At 37.3% G+C, this 15,453-nt stretch overlaps 1 protein-coding gene, 1 long non-coding RNA gene and 1 pseudogene across 5 annotated transcripts; all 3 read left to right on the top strand.

The window, feature by feature from the left end:
- The first annotated feature begins 98 nt into the window (after positions 1 to 98).
- On the top strand, positions 99 to 3,251 carry LOC147502116 (uncharacterized). 2 transcript variants are annotated; one of them, XR_015219931.1, is made up of 8 exons: positions 99 to 310; positions 410 to 535; positions 1,113 to 1,237; positions 1,313 to 1,405; positions 1,512 to 1,589; positions 1,941 to 2,038; positions 2,152 to 2,261; positions 3,127 to 3,251. It is a non-coding gene; the product is annotated as an uncharacterized LOC147502116 (long non-coding RNA). The 2 variants fall into 2 exon arrangements; XR_015219930.1 differs by having other exon boundaries at positions 1,941 to 2,261.
- LOC147502115 (aconitate hydratase, cytoplasmic-like) lies at positions 2,190 to 3,995 on the top strand (annotated as a pseudogene). The gene is made up of 4 exons (XR_015220898.1): positions 2,190 to 2,193; positions 3,071 to 3,606; positions 3,706 to 3,815; positions 3,938 to 3,995. The product of XR_015220898.1 is annotated as an aconitate hydratase, cytoplasmic-like (transcript).
- Positions 3,996 to 7,952: 3,957 nt separating this feature from the next.
- CIPK8 (CBL-interacting protein kinase 8) lies at positions 7,953 to 13,387 on the top strand. Of its 2 annotated transcripts, XM_086607072.1 has the most exons (14): positions 7,953 to 8,344; positions 8,593 to 8,655; positions 8,776 to 8,847; positions 8,927 to 9,034; positions 9,113 to 9,187; positions 9,274 to 9,327; positions 9,425 to 9,550; positions 10,109 to 10,198; positions 10,597 to 10,719; positions 11,404 to 11,523; positions 11,852 to 11,968; positions 12,550 to 12,606; positions 12,733 to 12,807; positions 12,964 to 13,387. In XM_086607072.1, the coding sequence occupies exons 1-14, from the start codon at positions 8,294 to 8,296 to the stop codon at positions 13,072 to 13,074; spliced, it is 1,242 nt and encodes a 413-aa protein (XP_086463198.1). In that variant the 5' UTR covers positions 7,953 to 8,293; the 3' UTR covers positions 13,075 to 13,387. The 2 variants fall into 2 exon arrangements, with proteins under 2 accessions (XP_086463198.1, XP_086463199.1); XM_086607073.1 differs by lacking the exon at positions 12,733 to 12,807 and having other exon boundaries at positions 7,984 to 8,344.
- Positions 13,388 to 15,453: the final 2,066 nt, after the last annotated feature.

Below are 15,453 nucleotides of genomic sequence, written 5' to 3'. Positions count from 1 at the left end.
TAACCGCAAAAGTGGGTACCAACCGTATGGGAATGGATCATCCGGCATCGATGGGAATCTACAATGAGCCTTTATTAGACGTAACAATAGGTGAGAGCTACAACTGAAAGAGATTGCCATTCCAATGGAGCAGAGAACTCAATCGACTGTCATGAAAATCTTTTAATGAGATTGTTTTGTATTACAGGAAGCTAAAAAACCAAAACTGTCGATACTACCGGAAGACTATACTATCATAGATGTGGATGAGTACAAGGCAGCTAATGACTTGCCTTTGCCGATGTTCACAAAACTCACAGAAGTTGAGATTGTATGTACTATCTATGTTGTTGATTAACTAAGACAGCTCTGTGAAACGGGTTTTAAAAATTTTAACTGATGATCTTACACCTTCTTGGGATTATTGTAGGAGGAGGTTGAAATGGAGGACGTATCGCCAGATCCCATTATTGATATAGACAGCTGTGATTCGAATTATCCACTTGCCGTTGTTGAATACATTAAAGACATTTACTCCTATTATAGGAAAACTGAGGTACACTAACTTTAGTCCTGTTTTGTTTCAATAAGCTATTTAGCCGTTTTAACGTTCATCAGAAAAAAATTCCATATTCAAAGTAAATTTCTATAAGAACCTAGCTTTATGTGACCTTAGATAGAAACTATATAGGGATCGATGGGAAATAATATATGGTCGCAAACTTTACTATTCACTCAAATTTTGTTTGGAAAAAGATTTGTTTGTTTTCTCAAATACAAAAGCCCCTTTGAAGAATTGTTTTGTTGGTTGAGCTAAATTGATTTTAATAGTCCTTGGGTACTCTATGAGTTTGATATGTTTTGGAATTTTTTTTTAAAGAAGGAAATTACGTATCTTCCAATGGTTTCACATCATTGAAAAAGACTCATGCATCTGACTTTGGCTCTGTTGCTCTTGGTTCCCTGATTGTACCATTTGTCCACTTAATATTAATTACGTGTCTTTAATTACCATAAATACATATAGTCCTTTCACATTCCGTCTCCCTCTCAATCTCCGTCTCTCTCTCTCTCACTTTCTTTTGCCAACAGTAAAAATAACAAAATAAAAAAAAAAATCATATTTTCTCCAGAGACAACAAGATATGCACCACTGTACAACTGGACTGCTTATGAAGAAGCTTTAAGAGAAAATCCTGTTTTAGCTAAAATGATGATAAGTGGCGTAGTCTACTCTCTGGGAGATTGGATTGCGCAGGTAACTCTTTGAGGCTCTCTGATACATTTAGTTTCTATTTCCATAGTTTTCTTCTCATATTCTGTTGATTTGTAGTGCGTTGAAGGAAAACCTCTTTTTGATTTTGATTGGACACGCATGATCAACATCCTTTTTTCTGCTTTAGCTAGAGATTTGATCGCACTGCTGGTATGTGAAGAGAGACGGTTTAGATTATTTCCTTTATAGTTCTTTGGTACTTCTCCTCAGTGCGATTTTCTATTCTAAAGGATGTAATGTTCTTTGAAAATTCCAGTTGTGCAACAAAACTTCAACTGGATGCACAGGAAATTCCATCGCACTGCTGGTGGCTACATGGTTTCTCCAAAGAAAGGTACGAAGCGAATATGAAACTCGCACTAACGTCATAGTTGAATCTTAATTCTTAATACTGCACAGTTATATTCTTCAAGTGATTATTTGTAGTGAGGGTGTGACTTTTGAATATTCATCAGCTAAGTAAGCCATTTCTGTTATCTATGAAAGTAATCCAATGTATACAAATAGAAGCTAGATAACGAGTTTGTTGTTCGCTTTCTGCCATTCTATTTAGCCTAATAGAGTAATTTACAAAGAAAAGAGAGCTCGGCTCCTAGATTTGAAACTTTTTCCCAACTCTTTGCTTGCAAATCCACGAAAAAGCCACTCTCCTTGAAATCAATAAAATCAGTTTTTTCTTTAACAGATGGATGCGAATTGGGTGAGTGAATTCTGACCATCACTTTTATAGTCTACCATGAAGATTGTCTACTGAGAATTTTGATCTTATTGCCCACAGTTCATGTAAATTCATCTCTTAACATACCTTTGTTTTTTCTCATATATCATTCCAATGTTTTTGAGTTTGATGTTACGTCTCATTTTATTAACCATTTTGTCTCTAATCTCTTTGCAAGGGGCCCAATCTCAAAATATTGATAGAAAAGATAAATAGATGTGTATGTGGATTACCAGCATGCAAAAGAGGACTCCATAGAATTAATAGTTTAGAGGCCTGCTTGCAAAGGTTTGATTCATTTCACTTTCTCTGTTCTCATCGGATTTTGTTTATAGAAATGTTTTAGCTATATATCTAAGGTAATCTACTCTTGGTTCACATAAAGAATTCATTGTTGTAACATTCTTAGTTTTTTTTATTTCTTATTGTAAATGCAATGGGATTGCAATATTGTTGAATAAAAGCAATGCAAAACTTTCTTACTGCACGTGCTTCTTTATATTTGAAGTCTCTTACAATGTAGGATTTCACTACCATTCTTCTTTATATGATGTCAATTCAAAAAAATTGAATTCAACAACTTAAAACACATTCCATAACTTTGAACTCACCTTAAATAAACTCATTTGGTTAAGGTATCAATTGCATTAGAATGCTGATGATCATTTTTTTTTCGAGATGCTTAAAATAGTTTCAAAAATGTTGTATGGACTTTTGTAAGCAAAAACGGGAAAGATATATTTTTCAGGGATATATGGCCATCGAATGAAGAAGTCGCAGATGTAAGATATTCCATTGTTTCCACTTTTTAGGCTTGCTTGGTGAGATGCAAAAGATTGCAGATTAAATTCTGAAATGGTTTTGCCAAATTAATGGTCTGCTTATGTCATTGTACATGGTTTCCATCAGAAAATAATAGAATTTAGTAGGCAGAAGCCCCTCCGCAAAGTTTTTGACGGAATTCTATTGTTACCGTGCTCTCATTTTGTAGGGTATGCTTTGGAAAGACACCCAGACCCATTATCCCATCATAACAAACCAAGATTTTGCCTCTGCAGTATTTCACATTAACCTAGCAGGGCGTAAGAAATCTTAAGCTCCCGATTCAAGCATTTTATTTTTATTTCTTAATTCCATTTTTGGGGTTTTGCAGGTTGTGCAATCCAGCGTGTTGCCAGACATGTTTAAGGGTATGTATGAAGCAATCACCAAAGGCAATTCAATGTGGAATCAACTGTCTGTTCCATCAGGCAAACTCTATTCCTAGGATCCAACGTCAACTTATATACACGAGCCTCCTTATTTCAAGGGCATGTCCATGTCTCCTCCTGGCCCACATGAAGTAAAGGATGCCTACTGCTTGCTTAACTTTGGGGATAGTATTACAACTGATCCCATTTCACCTGCTGGTAGCATCCACAAAGATAGTCCAAAGTAATGGCACCTCATGGAACGTGGGGTTGATAGGAGAGACTTCAATTCCTATGGAAGTCATTGTGGTAATGACGAGGTGATGGTAAGGGGTACTTTTGCCAACATTCGCCTTGTGAATAAGTTCTTGAAGGGAAAAGTTGGTCCCAAAACAATTCATATTTCCACTGGGGAGAAACTGTATGCATTTGATGCAGCCATGGTAAGAATATCCTCTGCTCCTCCTTTAGGCTATGCATCTTCTCCATACGGAAGAGGCTAGATTACTTTTTTTTCAATTGTATTAACTGTTGTATTTCAGTCCTAGGAATTTCAATCATTGGTTGGATTAAAGAATCATTGGTCAGGATGAAGCTGTCAAAGCTATTAGCCGTGCCATCCGCCGAGCCCGTGTTGTATATGATATCAATGGTAATGCCTGTAACCTTTTATTGATAATATGCTCATTTCCATGGCTTTCAAGGAGGCATTTACTACATTTCAATAAGAATTCATTTCTTTCCCATTTTCAATTAATAACTTTTGGAATTTAGGACGAGAGGCAGAGGAAGTAGAACCAATACTGGATGCGCTACCAAAACTTGAACAGTAAGATCCTAAATCCCAATAGCCTTTTCACCTTTGTGATTGGACAACATTTGATCTACTTAATCTCTAATTGTCAACCAAAGAAGTCTTAAGTATATGCACTAATAACTGATTCTGTACAATCTCGTGTACATATATTGTTCATCGGCCAGTGTATATCTCAAATCTGATCTCTGTTGCCTCATGTTGAGGTGAGTTATGATCATGCACCGCTTTCGATTCTGTTTAGCTATAATTTGGTTTATGTAACGAAACTTTACTCAAACAAGAATCATAAGATGGTGTTCTTGAGTATGAAGCAAAGACGGACCGTTTCATCGGCCAATTAATTTAAGCCCATTAATGTTTCCCTCAAAATCTTAAATATGAGCTGCGAGGTCTTCAAAGAATATTGGGAGTCTATTTGGTCTGTTGAAAAGGTTGAAGCCCATATTTTCAGCTTTCAATAGATACAATCAAGAGCCTTTAGTCCTTTACGTTAGGGAAATATCCCTTAACGATCACAGGTTGTCCCTTTCGGATGCAATCGTGGCGTAAGACATGCTTTCGTGACATTATTTTACCGTTCGAAACTCATAGTTGACAAAACCCTTGGCTTTTATCTCTCATGAAAGCGATTGAACCGAAAGCAATTAGTTATATTCTCGGAAGTTTCGATCCTTAGATCTTCTTCTAACTTGTGTGGATCAGATGATAGGTTGATGCGAGATCCAAAGAGTATGCACAAAGGAAAGCTTGACACGAAAACTTACTACATCGAGAGATGTGAACCGGACTTCAATAAGACCGGTCTACATTTATGGCCCTTTGAACTACAACCCAACAGGAATGGTTCGCGATGTGGTTAACATACAAAGATATTGTGTCTTCATGGACTGGAATCCAAGTTGACAAAGTATCAAGTGATGAGTCCGATAAACTCCTCAAGATGGAAGACACACTCCACCGAAGAATCATTGGTCGATGATGAAGTCATCAAAGCTATTAGCCGTGCCATCTGCCGAGCCCGTGTTGGGGTGAAGAATCCAAATCGCCTATCGCGAAGTTTCATATTTTCAGTCCAACCGGTGTTGAAAAGTCGGAGTCGGCGAAAACGCCTGGCTACCTATTACTTTGGTTCCGAGGAAGCCATGATCCAGCTTTTGATATGAGTGAGTTTATGGAGAGGCATACCGTCTCCAAGCCGATTGGTTCACCACCGGGTTATGTCGCCTACACCGAGAGGGTGGTCACTTTACTAAAAAGCGTTATTTGCCCCTATATCTTTGTGGTCCTCTTTGACAAGATAGAGAAGGCTCACCCGATGTCTTCAATATGATGCTTCCGATTCTAGAAGATGGGAGGTTGACGATAGCAAGGGTCGACCGTTGATTTTAAAAATACGCTTAACGATAATGACCTCCAATGTTGGTAGCATTGTAATTGAAAAAGGAGGCCGTCGTATTGGATTCGATCTCGACTATGATGAGAAGGACAGCAGCCTACAACCGGATAAAGAGCCCGGTTACCGAGGAATTGAAGCGATTACTTTAGACCGAGAGTTCCAACAAAGTTAGGCGAGATGATTGTCTTCCAGCAGTTAACGGTTGGAAGTCAAGGATATTGCAAATATAATGTTGAAGGAGGTATTTGAGAGGCTAAAGGCCAAGGAAATAGAGCTTCGTGCTCTGCACAAATTTAGAGACGAGTTGTTGATGAAGGATACAGACCGAGCTATGGAGTAAGACCTCTAAGAGAGAGCAATAATGAGGCTTTTAGAGGACAACATGGCTGAGAAGATGCTCTCTGGAGATATCAAGGAGGGGGATACATTATCGTGGGCGTCGATCTTTGATGGAAATGTTACGATTTAACGGAAGTAGTGGGACTTTGGAATCGTTGCCCCAGCGAGCATACGCGTAAATAGCTCTTCCGCATATGATGTTCACAAGCATGTTATTTGTATTTTTAATTACATTTAGATAGATTTAGTTATTTGTTATATACATACAGTATTGTCACGCTATACTGAATGCATTTCAAGGCATAGGCAGGAGAATTTATCCCGGAGAGCAAATGTTCCTGAAATAACATTGTAATATAGACATAAATTATTGTGTGATGGATTAGGTGAACATTCTATCTCTTCCGTCCCTGCTTTGTTATGGGGTTCCGACATCACTTTCATATCTTAATAGTATGTCATCTTTTCTTTTTCTAGCCAAACTGAGTTTATTGTGCATGTGCTCAAACTGTTTGTCAGTTACTCTTTGAAGGATTGGTGCATTTTCTGCACCTTGAGGTACTTGGAAGTATGCGTATTCAGATGGGAAGCAAATTTTAGGCCACGCTGCCCTACTCATATTTTACAAGAAGAATATGGTGAAGCACAAAATTCCTTCAGTCAACATGCCCGTCACATTGCAAAACTTGCATCACTGTGGAGTGTTGCAAATGTTTTGTTCCCTCTGATTTCTTGGCCTAATAATCAAGTTATCTCTGGGTCTCATTCCCGTATCTAAAGTTGCTCTATAAGATTTGGGTGTCATTCAAGGATGTACCTTGCATATTGCCATTTCAGCATGTACATTTAGAAGTCGGGGAAAAAAATCTTTGTAATACTGTAAAATTGTGAACATTAGGAAAACATTAATGATTAGTATTCACGTCTTTTTTATTTTAATTATTATGGTCAAGACCCTTTAAGGTGTCTGTTGTATTTAAGGAAAGTCCACCTCTTACAGATTGCTAATTTAGTAGAAGTTTTTACTTATTATTATTATTATTATTATATTTTATGTCTATGGAATGGAGGGGGCAATTACTATCTTTCTTCGTCAAATTTAGAGGAAACAATTATTCTTTGTGACTATGTTTACCATGCCGTAGAGACTTCAATTCAACTTAGAACCTATGATGGACAATTGCATTTTTGTTTTATGAACTTACACAACATTACCTAATTGTGTTCCACACTTCTAAGTTCCACCTCTAAAACCACGTAACATTTTACGTAACATTTTTTCTAAGAATATATATGTTGCCACTATGTGATTTTTTTTGTATATATGGGCAGATATATGCTATAACGATATTTAATGGCTTCTATATTCTTTTAGCATGCCCGTTTCAGAAGCTAATGAACTTAGTATGCTAACATAATTTGATAAAAATTAAATGTAGACACCAATATTATATTCAAATATAAATACCTGTCAACATGATCTATTTGTTATCCACGTGCAGATTACGTCCTTCAAATGTGTCACAAAGACTTTGAGGACCATATACATTCATCTTTTTTTTCCTCCCATTTTTTTTTCATGTACTTAGATTGTTCTGCGATTGCGGCATTAGAAATTATTTGTAAACAGAAAATTATATTTAAACAATAATATGTATTATGAATGTAATGTAATGTACATGATTTTTAAATTGTAGTATTTGTTACACGTGCAGCTTTGCTAGATTTTTTGAATTTCATGTATAAATTAATAATAAATTAATTAGGGTCGCTTTGTTTTTGAGCCTCGAATCTTTGAATAGCCCACCTTCTAAATGCTAAATGCCGATTCTTTGAACTCTAAAAACAAGTGCTTCACGTTTCTCATTTCAAAGATTCAGAGTCGTGAGACCGGAACGCCGAAGACGATTTTTGCTTTTGAACGCTTAAGACAATTGGGAAAACAAACAATCTGTGAGAGAACGGCAACGCTGAAAACTTATGTTTCAGTGCCTCTGAACGCTAAAAAACCAAAAAACAAACAACCCCTTAGTAACAATCTGACATAGCTCTCCTCTTGATAACTATGTTCACATTCTCTTCAATAAATTTTGTGTGTCGTTCATGTGTGCAGAGCACGTGCATTTTGCTAGTGAAATTAAGGACAGACAAGTCTCTCCACAGTCATCACTAATTGAACCACACTTATAGTTGACAAAGGACTTAAAAAAAAAAAAAAGCAAAGAAGGAACAAAAATAAAGTGTTTTTGGTGTGTAACTTATCAGAAAAAAGACATTTTCTTAATTAACAAAATTATGAAAAAGTGGGAAAAAGACATTGGACCAAAAAATAAAAAGTAACAATAGATAGTTGCCAAATTTTCCTAAAAATTCCAAACCCCCTCTCTCACACTTCACACCACCTTTTTTTTTCCCCTTTCTTTTTAAAGTGTTGAAGCTGTGAAATGTAGTTTGAGCTAAAAAAATAAAATGGGGAGCTAAAAAAGTTGGCAAGTATGAAGTAGGAAGAACAATAGGAGAAGGAACTTTTGCTAAAGTCAAATTTGCCCAGAACACAGAAACTGGTGAAAGTGTTGCTATGAAAGTTCTTGATAGAACTACAATCATTAAGCATAAAATGGTTGATCAGGTTGACCTTTCATACTCTCTTGGTGTTGAATTTTGATCATTTTTTGTTAAGATGAAATTTTTGTTGCTTGAATTGGTAATTTTCACTTTTTAGCTTAAATGGTGTCTGAAATTAACAATTTTTTGAGAAATCACACACATTTAAACTAGTTTTATTGTGTTACCATGAGCAGAAAGTGTCAATTTTTTTTATTTAGGCATCTTCATTGTCTACTTACAAGACTGGTCCCTTTTATTTTGTTTATGCAGATTAAGAGAGAAATCTCCATAATGAAGCTTGTTCGACATCCATATGTAGTGCGACTGCATGAGGCACGACTTGCATTTGACTTTGAGCTCTTACTATGTTTTACTTGACTAATAATTATTTCAAGATGTTGTTCTCCTTGGTTCATAATCTTACTGTTCCCTGCTTTAATCTTGGCTTGTTAGGTTCTTGCAAGTCGTACAAAGATATATATAATCTTGGAGTTCATCACGGGTGGTGAATTGTTTGATAAAATAGTGAGGCTTTTATCGCAAATTGCGTTTGGTATAAACTAGTTTGACAGCTATGACCTAAACAAATTGGTGTATTACACAGGTTCACCATGGACGACTCAGTGAAGCCGAGGCTCGGAGATATTTCCAACAGCTCATTGATGGGGTTGATTATTGCCACAGTAAGGGAGTCTACCACCGAGATTTGAAGGTACATTGTGGTTGAAATATTTAAAGCTGTGCAACAAATGTTACGGGATTTCCTTATACTCCATTTTTTTGCACACAGCCTGAAAATCTTCTTCTGGATTCCCTAGGGAATTTGAAAATTTCCGATTTTGGTCTCAGTGCTTTACCTCCCCAAGTGAGATTTCTTCATTGCATATTTTACTTTTCCTATCAGTCTTGGTTATATGTAAATTTCAGTGATTGAGTTCTTGATGTGCTTAGGGAGTTAGCATCCTACGAACTACTTGTGGAACTCCAAACTACGTTGCGCCAGAGGTATTTCCTGTGTATAGTATTTTGGTGGTGATTGTATAGTCATTACAACTTCTGTTTTACTTCAGTATGTGCTCATCCTTTTCATACCCGTCTCTAGGTACTCAGCCACAAGGGTTATGATGGTGCTGTAGCAGATGTTTGGTCCTGTGGCGTCATCCTTTATGTTTTGATGGCAGGTTATCTCCCATTTGATGAGATCGATCTTACAACATTGTACAGTAAGGCATGTTTTTAGTCTGGTGTTTCATTTGGAACTGACAAGGGAGCACTATTTTTAGGCGCGTAAATAGTTTTTTATTCTATGGTAACATACTCTTTTATCTGTCAAGGTGTGTGATGTTTGCCTGCTAGCGTTTGAAGACTAGGATGCTACATAATACTTGTTCTAGATCCTAAGTTCTGAAAGTACATTTTGCTGATTTCTGAGGATTCACTGACCTGGTTTAGTGCTTGGATAATAATTAAGCAAGCAATGACAGTAAACTAAAACATTCTACAAAATAGGAACATAAATGGATTGTAAATTACTATTTTGGAATGTTGTAAATTAATCCTGTTGTTCGAATTGTTGAAGAGAACAATGTCTTGTTGAAAAAGGTTACTAAATTGAATATGCATTTATTTAATTTCCTTTTCATTAAGGCCTCCTTAAGGAATTTTACATCCAAGACATACTTTTAGTTGATATATCAAATCTTTTGTTGTCTTTCATTCAAACTGAAGTAAATTGCAGTTATCACTCTTTTGTTTATCTATTTCCGTTTTTTTGGAAATCGTGCAGATTGAGAATTCAGAGTTTTCTTGTCCATCTTGGTTTCCTGTTGGAGCCAAATCCTTGATTGATAAAATTCTAGACCCAAATCCTCAAACTGTAAGTTTCTCCTGTAGAAATATTTACTTAACACAGTTGGATTTTTCATTCTGAACTCCATTGGTTGTTATTGTGTTTATGATGAAAATACTGATATGAGCTTACCTTATTATTTGTCAAAATGTTTTAAGTATGTTAGGTATATCTTATACAAACTCGTTACATGAGCATTGCTATTGGTATTCTAGATGGCTCAAATCTGAATCTTTATTGCACTGACCTTACACTTTACTACCATAGTAACTGCTGTGTGAGCAAAGCTTGGACTTAGTCATGTAAAAGTTTTGACATTTACTTAGCTCCATACGTTATATGACGAGATCCTATTTCCTATTTACTTGGAATTATTTTTCCATTGATTCTACTTGCAAGTGATAAAGTTTCATTGAATTTTGTAGCGTATTCAGATTCAAGAGATCAGAAATGATGAATGGTTCAAGAAAAGTTATGTTCCCGTTAGACTCATTGAGTATGAAGATGTTAACCTAGATGACGTATATGCTGTCTTTGATTATCCAGAGGTTGGTGAACTTTTTAATATTGATTACTAGTATATTCTTTTCGTTTTTGTTGGCCATCTTTCAAATCGGTGTTCCTTTTAACAGTTCATGTTCTTGACCTTTTTTTCTGTGAGAGCTTTAATCAGCTGATACTTATTAAGTCACTTACTAGTGCTTATTAAGACCCTCTTACACTGTTGACAGAACATGTTAATGCCACCCTTAAACACAATTTTTGTACAAGATGGCTGGCATTGTTTGTGTCTTTGGGGATAGGAGACTGTTAGCTATCATCCTCCAAAACTCAAATATAGGAAGCGACCTTTTCATTTTGATGTTCCTAATTGGTCTATCTCATGTATAAAGTTTGTCTTCTGACATATCACTACTCCATTAGTTTCCATGACTCTTGGCCAACCTTTTAACTGGAGGTAACAAAAATCAGTTTTCCCTGTGATTGGTGACCATTACTTGTCTATATCTAATTGCTACATAGCAAACTAAATTTGGGTAAGTTGACAAGAGCTAGAGGGTGATGGCCCAAACAGAGTGGCAGCTAACATCTTGGGGTAGGTGGATCATCATGGGGAATATAAAATTTGCATTCTTTCTATACCGTCTGCTTCTTTCAGTCCATTGCCTAGTTCCCTCCCTTTTTTTGGTTCAGGCGTTTGTTTGTTTTAGTTGGTACTCTGAATCCTGCAGGACCAGCCGGCTAATGAGCCATGCGGGAGCGAGGATACTGGTCCACTGATTCTGAATGCATTTGACCTAATAATTCTCTCTCAAGGTTTGAACCTATCAGCAATATTCAACCGTGGACAGGTATGAATGGGTTTGATGTGGTTAAATAGTCATCTACACTTTGTTAATTCAGCGTATTAGATATTCGAGACTTTAACACGCTTGTCATGTCAGTTGTCAGTCATGTAAATGAGAGTGGGTTGGCCACATCTAAACCCAATTCAAACAAGGTGTGGTTAATTCAAGTCATGCAACTTTTTTTGTTTTTTTTGTTCTAGAATATCCAAAATAAATCATACAAAGGATTTATCCAAAAAATTGTGCTGCAAGCCTGATTTTCCAGAACATATTTTACTTTTTAGTAAATATGTATGTAAAGGTTTGGATTCTGAACTTCTTTTCCTGACAGGACCCTGTGAAGCAACAAACACGCTTTGTTTCCCAAAAACCGCCAAAACTTGTTATGTCGACTATGGAAGTTGTTGCACAATCAATGGGATTCAAAACTCATATTCGTAATTATAAGGTGGGCTTCTTTTCTATGATATTCTTTTTCATCTTACTTTTTGTTCCGAATGTGACTCGATTTTGTGATTGTATCCTTAACATACTGATTTTATTTCTGTACTTTCTTGGTGGAAAGAGCTTAGACTGTAAAATGTAGCATGATATTTTATCTGATGCAAGTAAGGTTTATACTTAATAGCAACAGTCCTTTGATCGAATTTATCTTATTCTTCTTCATATGGAAGTAGTTTGTACATGCTAGGGACACTTGTAGGAAATCTCATAGTTTCTTGCCCTAGCACCTGATTGGCAGAGATGCAGCCTTCTTAGAGGTTCTATATGTCAGATTGTCCTTAATATGGGATCTGAGAAGTTCTATGTAGTACCATGATTTGGGTGGGTGAAAAGAAATTCTTTTACCGAATGAGTAGCATCACCCAAGCTGGCTGGTTTCTAGCTGTATTATATTTCAAATGAGAAATTCAAGAAACTGACTTGTGCTTGTGTTTGCCTTCCAACAACTCTATGGATTTCCTTGCTTTCATACTTATTCAATTCTTAGTTATGTACTTATTTGGATTTGTGAACGCAAACTCTCAGATGAGGATGGAAGGTCTTTCAGCAGATAAGACTGCTCAGTTCTCAGTTATTATTGAGGTAACCTACAACTTCTTCGGTGAAATTTCTTTAAACTTGGTTGCTTTTGTAATTGTTATGATTCACACTCTACTCACACTGTTTCTTTTGGAATTTACCTCTACTCACACTGTTTGGACGTCACAGATTTTTGAAGTTGCTCCATCACTTTTCATGGTGGACGCTCAAAAAGTGGCTGGAGATGTAGTTGAATACCACAAGGTTTGCTCTTGCAGATGCATTTGCTTTACCACAAACTATCAGTTGTTATTTCGCATCACACGATGTTACTAAATCCCATCACATTCTTCTTATAAAGTTAAATCGTACTAGTTTTGTCTTACCCAATCCTTATGAATCATGTTCTTTGGGCTGCAGTTCTTCAAGAACTTTTGCTGTAAACTCGAGGATATCATCTGGAGACCACCGTCAGGAGCGAGCAAATCATGGATCACAAAAGCTACAAATCGCTCATACAGTTACTCTTAACATTAATGATTGATTAGTGAATTATAGTTATTCATACATGCAGCTTGGAGGATCACTCTTTAATTGTTGCAACGTTGAGACGGCACTTTGGTGTAGCTGGCCCAAACACTGAAAAAGGAGACTTCTGTATCAAATAGTGAATGTGTTTTAAATTTGTAAATCTGTATACTTAAAGTACCAACACAGAAAAATATGAAATCCCATCTTAGTGTTCTTTCATGGTTTTGAACTGACATTGTAATAATTTTGACAAAGCCTCGGCTTCCAAGATTACACAATTTTATGTTATGGAGTGATTGCTTGTTCTGACTTACTGTATGTATTAACCACAATGACCTGCCATTGTTTATTAGCGTATAATATCAAATCCAAGATTACACAATTTTATGTTATGGAGTGATTGCTTGTTCTGACTTACTGTATGTATTAACCACAATGACCTGCCATTGTTTATTAGCGTACTAGAATATGCCCTGTGTCTTAAAGACACTCACCGGCATGCCTTCGGCACGTTTCACCTACGCATTAAAGGCCTTCGGCAATGGTTGCAATCATGCTTGGGCATGCATACAATACCTCCATGAGTAAATTCTAAGACAACGAATAGGATGACTTTACTCCAAGATGGTTGCATCAGTGAGTATTTAACACACTGGTTCCCGAGTTCGATTCATCCCAACAGCAATATTTGTTTTAATCAATTTTATGTTGTTGGAATAAACAAAACAAAGCAGAAAATGATGTTAGAGCGACTCGAACTGTTGACTGTTATGTTATAGCCGTTTCGCTCATGGATCAACTTTGCGACACATTTAGTAATAGCTGCCAACACGTATCTCGGGGAAAATAAGAGCACAGTAGCCGTTTGATGGTTTTAAATTCGATCTGGACCGTCCTTTATTATAGTTTTGTCCTGTAGCGAAAAAAAAAACCCTATCTTATTAGATAGATAATATCAAATCACGCATTGCTTAGAGCTTTCCCCGTGGTAAGTTATGAGCATTAAGAGTTTTAGGACATTACCGTAGGGGAGCGATATCTTATCATGCACGCGTTAAACGTAGTTTAACTTCGGGGCCGACCCTCGAGACCGAATCGTGGAGCGGCCCTCGAACACCCACGATGCAAATACCTCCAAGAGCGACCTACGAAAGGAGGACGAAGATATTTCAAGATTTGCACATGGCGAACCTACCGTGTAATGATAACCATCGGGGGTAATCATTACCCATCCCCGAAAATAGGGGTAACCTCGCCAAGACCCAATCAAGTACATGACTTATAATATAACCAAATTTCAACACTCATTCACGATCTCCACCTTTACACGTGTACCATATACACACGCGTGTCTTCTAGATTGATACTTCCCAAGCCTATAAATACCACCCGATTGAACTACGTCCGGGCCCGATTCCTCTCCCCAAAAAGAAAGGAAAGGAGAAAAACTAAGAAGAGGATATGGGCGTTAAGCCGTCGGTTTAACCCTCCCCAACAAGAAATCCAAAACACCCCTTTACATTGGCGCCGTCTGTGGGTTCGATTACTTGAGAGCCACTTTAAATCAGCTCATCCATCTCTAACTCTCAAGCCCACGAAGCATGGTTAGCCTAGAAACTCAAGTCCAGCACCTTGCCCACCAGTTGGGAATAACGAATGATAGCATTTCCTTACTCAGGGAGGAAAATGCTACTTTACGTGCTCAGGTGGATAGTTACCAGCAACAACAAGTCGGCAACGGAGCAGAGAACAACATCAACGACGTTAATCAACAGATTAATGAGTTATCCCAAAGGATTGGCCAGAACGCTGCAAAGAAGGATTCGACACAGATTGTGCACAAGATGCTTAAGACGTATCACGCATCTCCGTTCAGCGCAGAGGTCCTCAATAAACCCTCTCTACAAGACTTTATCCAGCCACGCTTTCCCATGTAATGACGGCAAAGACGCGTGCCGGTCCGCGATGTGGCTCGCTATATTCGAGTTTGGCACTTTACATACCACCGTGAGTTTGATCATCTCCACCGCAGATTATTTCCAAACACCCTCAAGGATGGCGCTCGATTGGTTCTTTTCATTGAATCGATACTATAAAACCTTCAACAAAATTTTATCGATTTGTTCGCCCGCCCGATCGTCCACAACAAAGGAAGAAGGCGGATCTTGATTCTTTGTTTCATTATCATTCAAGGAGGACCTAAACTATTCGTGAATTCCTAGGGACGGTTCAAGGTCGAATCATGTGCATGGAAAGTGGCTTGAAAGAATCTTTCGCCACAATCGGCCTTTTCCAATGCTTGCCGAAAGTGCGAAACACCGACCTCTCCGTGTCGTTGATGAAGGAACGCCAGAGACACCGTCCGAAAGCTCTACGCCA

Source organism: Coptis chinensis, chromosome 4, assembly GCF_015680905.1.
Source record: "Coptis chinensis isolate HL-2020 chromosome 4, ASM1568090v1, whole genome shotgun sequence".
NCBI lineage: Eukaryota > Viridiplantae > Streptophyta > Magnoliopsida > Ranunculales > Ranunculaceae > Coptis > Coptis chinensis.
This window is presented reverse-complemented; position numbering and strand designations above follow the sequence as displayed.